Source organism: Malus domestica, chromosome 09 (genome assembly GCF_042453785.1).
Source record: "Malus domestica chromosome 09, GDT2T_hap1".
NCBI lineage: Eukaryota > Viridiplantae > Streptophyta > Magnoliopsida > Rosales > Rosaceae > Malus > Malus domestica.
Genome location: NC_091669.1, coordinates 9,596,760 through 9,611,146, shown reverse-complemented (window position 1 = coordinate 9,611,146; position 14,387 = coordinate 9,596,760). Strand labels below are relative to the sequence as shown.

At 36.6% G+C, this 14,387-nt stretch overlaps 2 protein-coding genes across 2 annotated transcripts in view; both read left to right on the top strand.

Annotated features, from left to right (window-relative positions):
* The window catches only part of LOC103421728 (RNA polymerase II C-terminal domain phosphatase-like 4), a 131,742-nt gene that overhangs the window by 64,617 nt on the left and 52,738 nt on the right, over nucleotides 1-14,387 (top strand). The window lies entirely within an intron of this gene.
* Nucleotides 4,313-9,625, top strand: LOC139188043 (F-box/kelch-repeat protein At3g06240-like). The gene is made up of 4 exons (XM_070805047.1): nucleotides 4,313-4,549; nucleotides 5,158-5,446; nucleotides 5,807-8,647; nucleotides 9,154-9,625. The coding sequence occupies exons 3-4, from the start codon at nucleotides 7,872-7,874 to the stop codon at nucleotides 9,173-9,175; spliced, it is 798 nt and encodes a 265-aa protein (XP_070661148.1). The 5' UTR covers nucleotides 4,313-4,549; nucleotides 5,158-5,446; nucleotides 5,807-7,871; the 3' UTR covers nucleotides 9,176-9,625.

Below are 14,387 nucleotides of genomic sequence, written 5' to 3'. Positions count from 1 at the left end.
CAACAATCAGATGAGTGACATCTTCCCTTCTTGGTTAGGGGTACTTCTAGTATTGAGGGGTCTCATTTTGGGGTCGAATGCATTTCATGGGATAATTGGGAAGCCTCCAACAAATCATGAGTTCCCAAACTTGTGCATCATTGATTTATCCAACAATCTGTTTTCAGGTATGTTGCCTTCTAAGTACATGGAGAACTGGAATTTCATGAAATATGTTGTTGCAAACGAGGGAAGCCAGTACTTTTTAGTCCCATCGAACAGCAGCACAAATAAATATGGAAATTACTATGAATTTTCATACTCGATTATAATTCCTGTAAAAGGTGTTAAGTTGACATATTATCGGACCCCCTATGATCTGAGACTCATAGATTTCTCAAGTAATAGATTTGAAGGAGAGATTCCAGCAAGTATCATTGGGAGTCTAAGAGAACTTCATTTTCTAAACCTCTCCAACAACGCTCTCTCTGGTCACATCCCTTCATCTCTAGGGAACTTGACTGCTCTTGAATCGTTGGATCTCTCTCAAAACAAGCTCTCAGAAAGGATCCCCGGTAGCTTGGCACAACTCACTTTCCTTGAATATTTCAATGTGTCGCATAACCACCTTTGGGGGCAAATACCACTTGGCCAACAATTTGGTACATTCCTAGAAGATTCATACCAAGGAAACTCAGGTCTGTGTGGAAAGCCTTTGTCCAAGAAATGCGAGGGTTCTGAAAGCTCGAGGCTGCCGCCACCATCAAGCTTTGAAGAAGATGAAGAGGCTGGATTTACATTTGAGTTTGACTGGTACGTAGTTTTGCCGGGAGTTGTTAGCGGACTAGTAGTGGGAGTGGTTGCTGGAAACACGTTGGCAGACAAGAAGCATGAATGGTTTGTGGAGACATTCAGGAGGAAGAGGAAGTCAACAACTGCACGGGTGACGAGGGGACGCCGAACTTAGCTTGATGTATCTACCGGCTAGAGAAATGTTTGGGCCTTCAAGGCCAACGTCTTGTTTTTTTATGATTTTTGGTGCCTCAGCATTTGTTATGTTGTATTACAATAATGGGGCTCTATAAGTTTGCTTTGTTTAACATTTCTACTTGAGATCAAATTCAGTGTTTTCAACTAAGTAGTTGGAATTACGTTTCCTGTTTCCATTTGCTTCTAGGTCAAAACTAGCAAAAGTGCCGCGCTCCGCTGCGGGTTTTAAATTCATAGTTTATAGCAAATATGCGTCATTTCCCAAAAAAAGAGAGAAAGCTTGAAAAACAGTACAAAATAATCAATTGATGCTCAAAAGCTATCAACAGCTTAATTGCATTCACAAACACATATATTTATCACTATACACATAATAAATACTTCTGAAAATTCCATAAAATCACAAATCAACCCATTTGTTTCTAAATATTTCAAAAATTAACAGAACAGCTAAACCAACCTGGTAAAATCAATCTTTAAGTTACATTACATTTTATTTACTTTACATCAAGAGGGAGATTTCTAAGTTACAGTTATATACATTTTCCCACATTGATTAGTCGTTCATTCTGCACCTGCATTTTACTAATTCTACGTTAAGAGTTCTATGTACAACTCAAACAAACAGATTTTAACAACTAAAAGGACGGACAGTAACATCTCTGAAAATCTTCCGAAGGGAAACCGCTTAGAAACATATATCATAATCTTCGGTTGAGAAAGTCAGTTTGTTTTATGGGGTTTTCACTATTTTCAAAATCAATATCAAATTGTGTAAGGAAGAGAAAAGAATTTACCTTTGGGAAAGTCTGAACGGTAGCGACGGTTGGTAGAATCGAAGAGAATTTAGCAGATGAGGCGACGAGAAAGACGGGGAGAGTAGAGGCAAGCAGCACGGTGAGAAAAACGATGTGGGAACTGGGAAGTATCTAGAGAAACGGTGGGTAGACAAATTGAAGGGGCAGGGCCATTTTGGCCATTTCACTATGCAGCAAAAAAATAACACTGAAAAATAATAGTTAAATAGGGGCTTTTCTGTCCTTTCGTTGTACTTAAGAACAATGTTTTTCTTATTGAGCTTTAGTATAGATAACTAGCAAAGGTGCCCGCGCGATGCTGCTGGTTTAAAACTGTATAAAATATGTAGAAAGTTATAATTACACACGATATGCAATACTATTTACATATATGTGGAAATCTATTTACAACTATATGGATTGGCGGTTCTATCACCATTGTTAATATTCATATCTTTTACAAATTGATGTCCTAACTATCTTTAACTAAAAGAAAAGATAAAAGTTTATTTCTTACCGAAATCTACCAATTTGAATCAAATCTACCAAAGAAGCGTAGATTGTAGCATGCCTTGTCATTTCTGCAAACTGGACACTTGTAATAGCAATAGTGATATAATTTCTTCCAAGCCATCGGAAGAACCAAATTTTGAACAGAACTTGCTCCCCCCTCCCCTGACCAAATAAAAAAAGTCATGTTTGTCTTTTAGAACCTCTAATCACATGACACTCCAATCACAAGACACAAAACCATATAGAACATAAATTAGAGAAAATGAAACTGAACACATTAACTCTTGACAAAAACTTATTACCCATTCTTAAAATCACCGAAAATACAAATCACCAATGAAGAAATGAGGAAACAAATCAGTAACCTAACTTATATGGCGTTAGGATGAACCATGTGTAAGTACCACTTTATGTCTCCATGATGGCAAAAAGTTACACTTTCTTTGTGTGCTAATCTATTGTTGGTGGCCATCTCGTAGGAATTGGAGGATAATCTTGCTGAAAAAGATGTGAGACAGGTGAACAAGTTTTTTTAGAGCCACTAAAACATGACTATTTCCTTTAGCTTCATATATTTAATGTGGATTATTCTGGATGCTATTTTTGTAGGTGTTGAAAACTGTTAAGAATGATGTGTTAAATGGGTGTAAAATTGTTTTCAGCCACGAATTTCCCTTGAATGTCGAGGCTGAGAATCAACCTCTCTAGAAGATGGCAGAGCAGTTAGGAGCTTTTTGTTCGACACAAGTGGACCCATCGGTGACACATGTGGTTTCAAGAGATGCTGGCACAGAGAAGTCTAAATGGGCAGTCAAAGAAAAGAAGTTTTTAGTTAATAAACAGTGGATTGAAGCTGCAAACTATATGTGGCAAAAGCAAGCTGAAGAGAAGTTCCCAGTCAAGCAAATGAAAACCACATGATCTGTTCTTGCAGCAACACTAACTTCATCCTTTTTGTGCATAGTTTGAGATACTAATCACTCCTCTCGTTTCGTTCAGTGATGTCCTTACACCACTGGTCTCGTATTTGAGGTGGAACTTAATTTTGAATCGTTCATTACTTTTAAACAGAAGACGATTGCTGACTAGGTGAAGGAAAATTTGATAGCGGATTGAATTTTTGATGTTTGTCTTGGAAGTAGGATACCAAACTTGTATGTAGGATATGGTTGCAGATTTATGACAAAGGAGAAGATGTTCTGGATGCATCAAATGTCAAATTTGCTTGATGATTGCAACTCTTTTAATTGCGTTATTTATTTCTCTGTTTGCGGAATAATGTTTTGACGACCTACTCAGTGGGCTTCTGAATGGATATATGATATTTTTTATGTTACATGATATGATATTCTTTGCAAAATGTATGGATATAATCATGAAACCAAAGTTACAAAGACTTCCTTCCGCAGGCTGATATAACTTGCAGAAGAATTTCAAATGCACGCGTTTAACTTTGGAGTACTTCCGCATGTTAATATAGTTTGCAGAACTTCAAATGCACGCGTTTAACTTTGGAGTACTTATGCAGGCTGATATAGTTTGCAGAAGAACTTCAAATGCAGGCACCCTACAATAACAGTGTACTCATGTTATAGAAGTTCTCAACTTGAAGGGCCCCTTAGATGCTTCACTCGAAATTACATCTTCTCTTAATCAATAGAAGTGCTTTTAGTGCAAGTGTGTCAATTAAAATCCAAATGCTTGTTTCGAGGCACTCAACTTGTGCTTCTTTAAGAAAATACTCAATATCTGCTACTTTCGAGAAAAAAATTAATATTCATAATCTGCAAACACACAATATTTCTTCGCTAAATATTGTAAGAAGCACTTTAAATTTTTTGGAGTGCTTTTAACTATTCGGAAAGCACTGAAGGAGAATATTATTGAGACGGACCAAAAAAGAAAAAACACCTTCCAAATTTTTTTAGATCGTAAAAGCCCAAATGCTCGACCCAAAATGGGCCCGAACCAGTTTACACAAACCAGAAAGCGCGAGCGTTACGGCGGCAAACAGCAAGACCAGTGATTGGAAACGAAGAGAAACCCTACAGAGCATTGTCAGTGTCAGTACGCGTTGACTCGCGTTGACTGGCGTTGACTGGCGTTGACTAAAACACAGAGACTACAGTCGTCAGAGCCAAGCGGAAGGGACGAAGGGAAGAAGCTGAGGAGTGCTCGGAAAAGAAGGATTCCCAGTCGCTCGCGTCGCGGAGAGGAATTTGAGTGGGTCCTCCAGGTCTCGACGCTGTCGACGCTATCGGAAAATCAAGGTAACAGTTTCAGTGATCATCGTTCCAGTTTGTTTTGCTCAAGATTAAAGGAAAGTAGAGATGGAGGAAGAGGAGGAGGACAAGTTAATTATTCATAAATTAGTTAATTAATGGCAAATTCCTGCAAATTGTCGGATGATATGGTGGCGCAAATCCTGTCAAGGTTGCCACCAAATCCCCTGATGCGGTTCAAATGCGTCCACGAGTCCTGGCGTGATCTGATTGATAGTCGCTTTGTGGCCAGCCACCTCTCGAATTCGAATAATTCGAGTTCCTCCACCCGCATTGCCGTCAGGCATATTGTTGGTGGCGAGGAGGATGATAAGGAGGACGTTTTGGGTGTCATTTCTTAAGTGATAGAGTACACTTTCATATTGTTTCATTTATTTCATGATCACAACCCAAATTTAGAGCGAGCGAGCGTTTCTTGTTCATTCAGGGGAAGAGGTAGAGGAAGAGTTAGACCAATGGGCAGAGGAAATGGGAGAGTGCAGGCAAAGGCGATGAAACTCGATTTGCATCCTCTGTTAACTTAAGGCAAATCTGAGAAAATCGTACATGCATAATTTACTTTGTTAACTAAAGGCTTAGTTTGATATTGTTGTTAGGGTTTAGATATGGGGAGGAAGAGGAAGAGGTAGTCAGGTCATGCCATGATCAAGGCGAATGGAGTTCACTCAGCGATCTGCTGCATTGCCATCATCTTCTCAAACTGTGACAAGAGGAAGAGGTCAAGGCAGGGCCAGTGGAGCAATGGCAACTTCACAAGACTTGCCCTTCCGACTATCCACTTCGGTCATTGCCAAGCCCAGGGGAAGATCTAAACACTAAGCCATGAAGTATATAATCTGCTGTCGGAGTTGTGCAACCGAAAGCAACCTGAAGAGAAAGTTCCTTGTAAGCACTAACCATATCCTTGTTGTGCATAGTTCGAATAGTTTACTCCTCTTGTCTAGTTTAGACCCGTTCCTCTCAAGCTTACTTAATCAGCAATCCTCGAGAGTAAATAGGGCATCATTGTCTCATAAATAAAAGTATTGAATGTTGTCTTCGATGTGAACTAACTTTTGAATTTTTCATTAGGCTAAATAGCAATATGATTTCTGACTAGGTGGGGCAAATTTGATAGGTGATCATATGAATTTTTTATGTTGTCCCAAAATTAGGATGCCGAAGAGTGGCTACTTTGAGTTTGTATATAGAATACGGTGTCAAATTTGCTCAACAAGGCAAACTCTTGATCTCTTTCCATTACAGATTGCAGCTTCTGAATGAATAGAGAGCTGCACCAATTATAAAGTCAAGAGCCCCAACTCCAATCACTATCATGCCTTGCAAGGCCTTAACAACAACATTCATCATGTAATTTTACTGAATTATGTTTTGAAACCTCACTCAGTGGGGTTTTGAATGGTAAGTTTATTGCTTAATTATTGGTAAGAAATAATTAAATGCATTAGACTAATTGTGTTTTGTCTTTTAAACATGTGGCACAATCTAGAGGGGCGTAAGCTATACAAGGGTTAGGGGGTGAGTAAAATAACTCTTAACTGACTGGCTTAAATCCTGTAAACTAGGACATCTATGGTCCATTTGGAAATGCTTCTCTAGAAAGCAGTTTTACTGGAAGCTTTTTAAGTAGATCCACATAGAACTGCAGAATGCTAACCTTATAATTATGCTGAACACCGGGCAAGCCAAATTTAATTAGAGTGTTGCTTTATTATCTTCTCTCCGTCTACTTTAGTTGGATGTAGTGCTTCAAAAATATCTTTTCAAGAGATATTCTCTCATTGCAGATTTTGATCACCATGTTTTCTTCCATTTACTTTCCATTGTTTCAATTAATCACAATTGACACTAACCTAGAGCTTCACTTGAGTTCAGTTTCCCTATACATATAAGAAGAGTAATTCGCCGATTCCCCCCCTTAACCTGTACCCCTTTGCCGATATTACCCATAAAGTTTTGGTTTGGCCAATTTTTTCCCTAAAATACTATGAATAGATAATTTCTCCCTAGCTTCAAATTTACCCAAATTCCATCCAAAAAGTCACATGTTGGTCATTGAATCTTCTTTTGTGTTTTCTTTCTTAATCTTATTATTGTCTTTTCTTTTCTTTTTTTTAATTTTGAAATGTGACATTTTCAATAGAAAGTTAGATGAAGTACGGGGAAACATGGCCGTATGCGGAAATTGGCCCTTTATGTTAATTTAGTGGGAAATCGTCAAAATATTCTTGATTTAGGGAAATGATTTCTGCACACCCCATTCCTTCACCTACAGACCCTGTTTATTTCTGCTCCTTGGTTCTCCTTTGGATTTATTTAGTATAATACCCAGAAATAAATAGGGTGTGCAAAAAAAGGAAAATGGTGTGCGGAAATCATGTCCTATATATATATATATATGGGTTATTGTGCACTTCTCTCTTGATGTAACTTGTAACGTAAAGTATGTTCTCGAGACAGATAATAAATGACACCCACATTTGGACAATATATTTTTTCCTTTTTAGCATACAAAAGTCCAAAGGGGGCCCTGAACCTGTTCCATCATCAAACAGCAGCAAAAGAAGAAGAAGAAACCCTAGAAAAAAATATCAGTATGACTGAGCATTGACTATAACAGAGAGACTAGTCAGAGCCGAGTGGAAGGAAGAAACAATGAGTGTTTGGAAATGAAGGAATCTCAGTCGCTCCGATGAGGAGTTTGAGTGGATTTTGAAGTTTAATAAATTCCTGCTCTTGGACTCAGCACAATCGGAAATCCAAGGTAAGATGTTCCCTTGATCTTGCTCCATCATTGTTCCGCCTTATTTAATTTGCTGAAAAGCATAAAAGGAAAAGTAGAGGAGGAGAAATTAATTAATTAGTTAATGGCAAAGTCGTGTAATTTTACGGATGATATGGTGGTGCAAATCCTGTCTCGATTGCCACCTAAATCCTTGATGCGATTCAAATGTGTCCGTAAGTTGTGGTGTGATCTAATTGATAGTCCTAGCTTTGTGGCGAGTCACCTTTCTAACTCGAATTCGAAATCAGATTCCTCCACCAGCATTGTTGTAAAACATACTGTTAACAATCTGAGGGATCATAGGAAGCACGTTTTATTGTCATTGCTTAATGTTTCAGAGGATTTTAGCTTAATGTTTCAGAGGATTTTAGCGATAGTGATGACCGTGTTGGGGATCTTAGTGTTGCGTATCCTTTGTTGAGTGTATCTTCTCCAAATTTTGAAATTGTGGGTTACTGTGATGGGATTTTCTGTCTAAGTATTCACTTTTGTCCTGAGGATATTGGTTTAGTCAATCCAGCGATCATGGAATTTCAGCTTCTTCCCCAGCCTTGTCTTCTCCTGCCTCCCCCAGAACCAGATGTTGCTGATAGAGTGGATACCATTACCAATGCCGTTGGATTTGGGTATGATTCCAAAGCTAAAGCATACAAGGTTGTTAGAATTGTGAAATTTTTGCCGGGGCCTAGAATAGCAGAGGTATACACTTTAGGTGTTGATTCTTGGAGAGAGGTCAAGTTTGAGATCGATTTTTCTGTCATCTGGACACCTTTTTATGTCTACATCAAGGGTGTTTATCATTGGTTTGCTACTGATCTACAAAATAATGATTTCATCCTTACATTTGATATGGGTGAGGAGGTATTTGATAAGATACCAGTTCTGTATGATTCTCTGGAAAGATTTGCATGGAATTGCAGTCTTGCATTATGGAAGGAATCCCTTGCTTTGTTCTGCTACTGCAAAGATGAAGGAACTGGACTTTCTATCTTTGATACATGGGTGATGGATGACTCTAGTGATGGGGTAAAAATTCCATGGAGTAAGAAACGCTTAACAATCGAATCTGTACCAAGGATTGAGATTCCATTGATATTTTGGAAGAATGACGAGCTTCTTCTGGCGGCCACTGATGGAGACGTTGTCTCCTATAACCTACGCACTCGAAACCTCAAATACCTTCCTATACATGGCATTGAAAACCCACTATATATTCAAGCTGTTCTTTATGCAGAAAGTCTTGTTTCTGTCAAGGGAGGCGACCAGCCTCTGGCCATAGAGCCAGACAGAGACTCTGGAAGGTATGTTATGTTTTTCCTTCACGTGTTTTTGCTTTTATAACATGATTAGTGTTTAAATTTTGATGGTATACACCCGCCTTTGGGAGGTGTTGTTTGTTCCCTCCAGTTCTACACTAGTATAACTAATTTTAATCAGTTTATCACTTCTTTTTCTCATTTTAGTAGCGTGCTTCTGACGGAAAAGGAGATTGTTTAGAGTTTATTCATCCTGATTCAGTTACCTTATCTTGTGTACTTGCATGTGCGTGCTCTTATGTTTTTCCCCAATTACTTATATCCAGTGTAACGTTCGAGATGTACTTTTACCCAAGGCCTATTGAATTTTTCATTAGGCTAAATAGCAATATGATTTCTGACTAGGTGGGGCAAATTTGATAGGTGATCATATGAATTTTTTATGTTGTCCCAAAATTAGGATGCCGAAGAGTGGCTACTTTGAGTTTGTATATAGAATACGGTGTCAAATTTGCTCAACAAGGCAAACTCTTGATCTCTTTCCATTACAGATTGCAGCTTCTGAATGAATAGAGAGCTGCACCAATTATAAAGTCAAGAGCCCCAACTCCAATCACTATCATGCCTTGCAAGGCCTTAACAACAACATTCATCATGTAATTTTACTGAATTATGTTTTGAAACCTCACTCAGTGGGGTTTTGAATGGTAAGTTTATTGCTTAATTATTGGTAAGAAATAATTAAATGCATTAGACTAATTGTGTTTTGTCTTTTAAACATGTGGCACAATCTAGAGGGGCGTAAGCTATACAAGGGTTATGGGGTGAGTAAAAACTAACTCTTGACTGACTGGCTTAAATCCTGTAAACTAGTACATCTATGGTCCGTTTGGAAATGCTTCTCGAGAAAGCAGTTTTACTGGAAGCTTTTTAAGTAGATCCACGTAGAACTGCAGAACACTAACCTTATAATTATGCTGAACACCGGGCAAGCCAAATTTAATTAGAGTGTTGCTTTATTATCTTCTCTCCGGCTCCTTTAGTTGGATGTAGTGCTTCAAAAGTATCTTTTCAAGAGATATTCTCTCATTGCAGATTATTGACCACCATGTTTTCATCCATTTACTTTCCATTGTTTCAATTAATCACAATTGACACTAGGGATGGACAAATACCCATTGGTTATGGGTAATCGCGGTTACCTATCTATTTAAATTAAACGGTTGCGGTTATGGGTAACCGTTTAGATAAATAAACGGTTATGGTTATAACCGTTTACCCACGAAATTTAAATGGGCGGTTATGGGTATTAACCGCGGTTATAAACGGGTAACCGTTTACCCATTTATTTTATATATGTAAAACTAGTACAAACCATGTTCTCGATCCAATAATACTTAGCACCCAATAAATTAGCAAGGAATTCATCGGTCATTCTCTCAATAACACTGCTAAAGGAATGATGATTCTCATCATCAAGGAATTCGTCAAATTAATTTAAATTCCTTGCGGGTAACCGTGAAATTGACAGAAATGCTTTGACAGAAATGTCTTCTAAACAATTTTTGTAACCCAATAATACTTAGCAAATATTATATTTACCTTTATTGGTAACAGTTAAAATATCGTCTGTAAATTATTATTTCAATTATTGGAATGATATAATGACTTAAAAAATTAAAATACGGAAATGTATGATGAATGTACCCATAACGGTGTTTAATCGTCTGTAAATTATTATTTCAATTATTGGAATGATATAATGACTTAAAAAATTAAAATACGGAAATGTATGATGAATGTACCCATAACGGTGTTTAATTGTCAAAAAAAAATTATGACAAATTTTATTTTTTAATTTTCAAGTTGTTAAAAAACATGTAGACGGGTGAAAAAGGGGTAATGGTAAAAAAAAAGGATAAACGGGTTAAAAGGGGTAAATGGGTATTAAACGGTTACGGTTAAATGAGTATGCGGTTATGGATATTGTTAACCGTTTATAAACGGTTATGGGTATGAGTATAACCGTTTAGGCAATTACCCAACAGGTAAACGGTTATACATGTATGAGCATAAACGGTTATGGGTAAATAACCGCGGTTATCCGCCTACCATAACCGTTGCACATCCCTAATTGACACTAACCTAGAGCTTCACTTGAGTTCAGTTTCTCTATACATTTAAGAAGAGTAATTCGCCGATTCCCACCCTTAACCTGTACCCCATTGCCGATATTACCCATAAAGTTTTGGTTAGGCCAATTTTTTCCCTAAAATACTATGAATAGATAATTTCTCCCTAGCTTCAAATTTACCCAAATTCCATCCAAAAAGTCACATGTTGGTCATTGAATCTTCTTTTGTGTTTGTTATTTTCATTTACTTCAAATATTTGACTTTTCTTCTGTCAATTTACGCATATAAATACATTTAAAACGTGTAAGTCACGCATAGCATGCCATGATTCAAAAAATGTCTTCTGCACGTGCGTGAGCGCATCCATGAAGGCTAGTGAATCATAAACTAAACACAATAGTTTGGTTGTAGTTGGACGTGCCTGGGTGCTTGGTGAATCAAGAAACTTCATGGATATGGGATACCCAACAGTCAACACGCATACAATATAAGTTAGGAATGAAAACTGTCGTATCGGTTGGCTATACCAAAAGATTTTTTGGCATCCGAAGGATTATTCTTCCATAGAAATTTCAAAAGATGAGAAAGTTGAACTAATCAAATTTCAACAAGTTTGAAAAATCAACTATTTATATATAGGAGGATCCTGATTGATGTGTTACGTTGATTAGAAGAACGGTCTTGAAGTTATAGAGTGAGACATTCATTTAAAATTAACAAAAAAAATATAATAATTAGAAAAATAGTTGTCTAAATGGTGGGATACTTGTTGACACATGACCTAAAATAGAGGAAAAATCACACAGTTTACTTTTTAAGTCTTTAAGGAACAAGAGTGGCAGGTTCCAAGTTGGAATAATGCAATTCTCATCTTAAGAGGCTGTAATGCCGGTTATAAAAAAGGTCTTTCGCACGCGGATAATAATGTGATTAAATTAGTTGTCAAATAATTGTTTTTTTTTGTGAACAAATGATATTATCCACACTAAGAGAGAGAGAGGGTGGGCTTAGCCTCACAATGGGCTAGCAATAATGTGATTCAATAGTTGTTTATTTATTTATTTATTTTTTAACAAACGATATTATCTACACTAAGGATGAGTGGGTGGGCTTAGCCTCACAATGAGCTGGCAATAATGTGATTCAATCAGTTGTTTATTAAATATTATTTCTGTATTCTTAATATAAATTCAATAGAGACCGATTTTCTTATGTGGATTCAGCTGCTTTAATTGATTTATGAGGGGTTTCTTCTAGCATGATCTAAGATTATTCATTTACTTCAAATATTTGACTTTTCTTTTGTCAATTTACGGATATAAATACATTTAAAACGTGTAAGTCACGCGTAGTATGTCGTGATTCAAAAAATAATGTCTTCTGCACGTGCATGAGCGTGTGCATGAAGGTTAGTGAATCATAAACTAAACACTCACGCGCGTGCATGAAGGCTAGTGAATCATAAACTAAACACTATAGTTTGGTTGTAGTTGGACGTGCGTGGGTGCTTGGTGAATCAAGAAACTTCATGGATATGGGATACCCAACAATCAACACGCATACAATATAAGTTAGGAATGAAAACTGTCGTATCGGTTGGCTATACCAAAAGATTTTTTGGCATTCGGAGGATTATTCTTCCATAGAAATTTCAAAAGATGAGAAAGTTGAACTGATCAAATTTCAACAAGTTTGAAAAATCAACTATTTATATATAGGAGGATCCTGATTGATGTGTTACGTTGATTTGAAGAATGGTCTTGAAGTTATGGAGTGAGACATTCATTTAAAATTAACAAAAAAAAAAGTTGTAATAATTAGAAAAAGGGTTGTCTAAATGGTGGGGTGCTCGTTGACACATGACCTAAAATGGAGGAAAAATCATACAGTTTACTTTTTAAGTCTTTAAGGAACAAGAGTGGCAGGTTCCAAGTTAGAATAATGCAATTTTCATCTTAAGAGGCTGTAATGCCGGTTATAAAAAAAGTCTTTTGCACGCGGATAATAATGTGATTAAATTAGTTGTCAAATGATTGTTTTTTTTTTTGTGAACAAATGATATTATCCACACTAAAGGGGAGGATGGTGGGCTTAGCCTCACAATGGGCTAGCAATAATGTGATTCAATAAGTTGTTTATTTATTTTTTTTAACAAACGATATTATTTACACTAAGGAAGAATGGGCGGGCTTAGCCTCAAAATGGGCTAGCAATAATATGATTCAATAAGTTGTTTATTAAATATTATTTTCTCTATTCTTAATATAAATTCAATAGAGACTGATTTTATTATGTGGATTCAGCTGCTTTAATGATTTATGAAGGGTTTATTTGAGCATGATCTAAGATTATTCATTTACTTCAAATATTTGACTTTTCTTTTGTCAATTTACGCATATAAATACATTTAAAGCGTGTAAGTCATGCGTAGCATGCCGTGATTCAAAAAATGCCTTATGCACGTGCTTGAGCGCGTGCATGAAGGCTAGTGTATGGAAATTGAACATGTATAATGTAACTTTTTTTTTTCTTCCAAACTTTATAAATGGCTCATTGTTTGTAAAATATTACAGGCAAAGTAGGGATTTTGTATCATATCTCAAAATTAAAATTTTGTTGGCATACATTTTGTTTGTGCAACCAAAAATAAGTACTGAAAATGGACAGAAAACAATTTGTAAGACTCGAATACATGTTGAGCATGACTAGAATATTTCTGATGATAATCGATTGATGACTGATGGAATGAAAATGATAGAAGTTAGCATGATAAACACAGAATTAAACCTACTAGCTAGCTCGACTGTTTCAATCATACGGATGTACAATAATCGACTTGACTCTATGGATAAGTGCTCTGCCTTGTTGCGATCCAAGGAATGGTTTTGCGATTAACAAGTCTGCTCCTGCAGATTCTTTTGTTTATCCAATGGTTGCATCTTGGACGTAAGAAGGAGAAGAGATAAGTAATTGTTGTCCATCAAAGGAGTACGTAATTTCGGGTTTCGATGGGGCTTTAGCCCTTTGTTACTCTGGCCGGAGGAACTCTAGATTTTTGGATGGTATTGATGTAACCCTTGTGTTGATCCTTTGTATTATTGAATTATGAATGCAATTTTTATATTTTCTAGCTTGGTAAAAAAAATCCAGTAGAGGCAGCCAAGACGCACGAGGAGGAGGGGATAAAGTGCTTTTTAGTCCTTGTAAATCTGGTCTCCATATTTAAGTTGTTTAAGTTATTATGGGGTTGAACTTGAATCTGGTGGATTTTGTTATATATCCTTTGTGTGGTGTGATATTGTATTGTCGCGCTCTATCCAATCTATAGATGCAATAAAAGTTAACGCGAGTCTCCAAAATCACCCGTGTTTTTGTAATATATTTTAGGTGAACTGTTAATTTAGTCCTTTAATTATCACCTCAGTGAATATTAAGTTCCTAGACTATTTTTTTTTCAAAAAAATTAGTCATTGATTTATAAAAATCTGTCAATTACCCTCTAATATTATAGTCAAAGCTACTATATTCAATTTTCCGTCAATTTAAGTCACGGTACTTGCATGTAATACACATTGAAGGGTAGATTGATAGTTTTTCTTAAAGAAATAGTGTCTTTGGAGGTAAATTAGTAGTTTTTCATAAGAAATAGT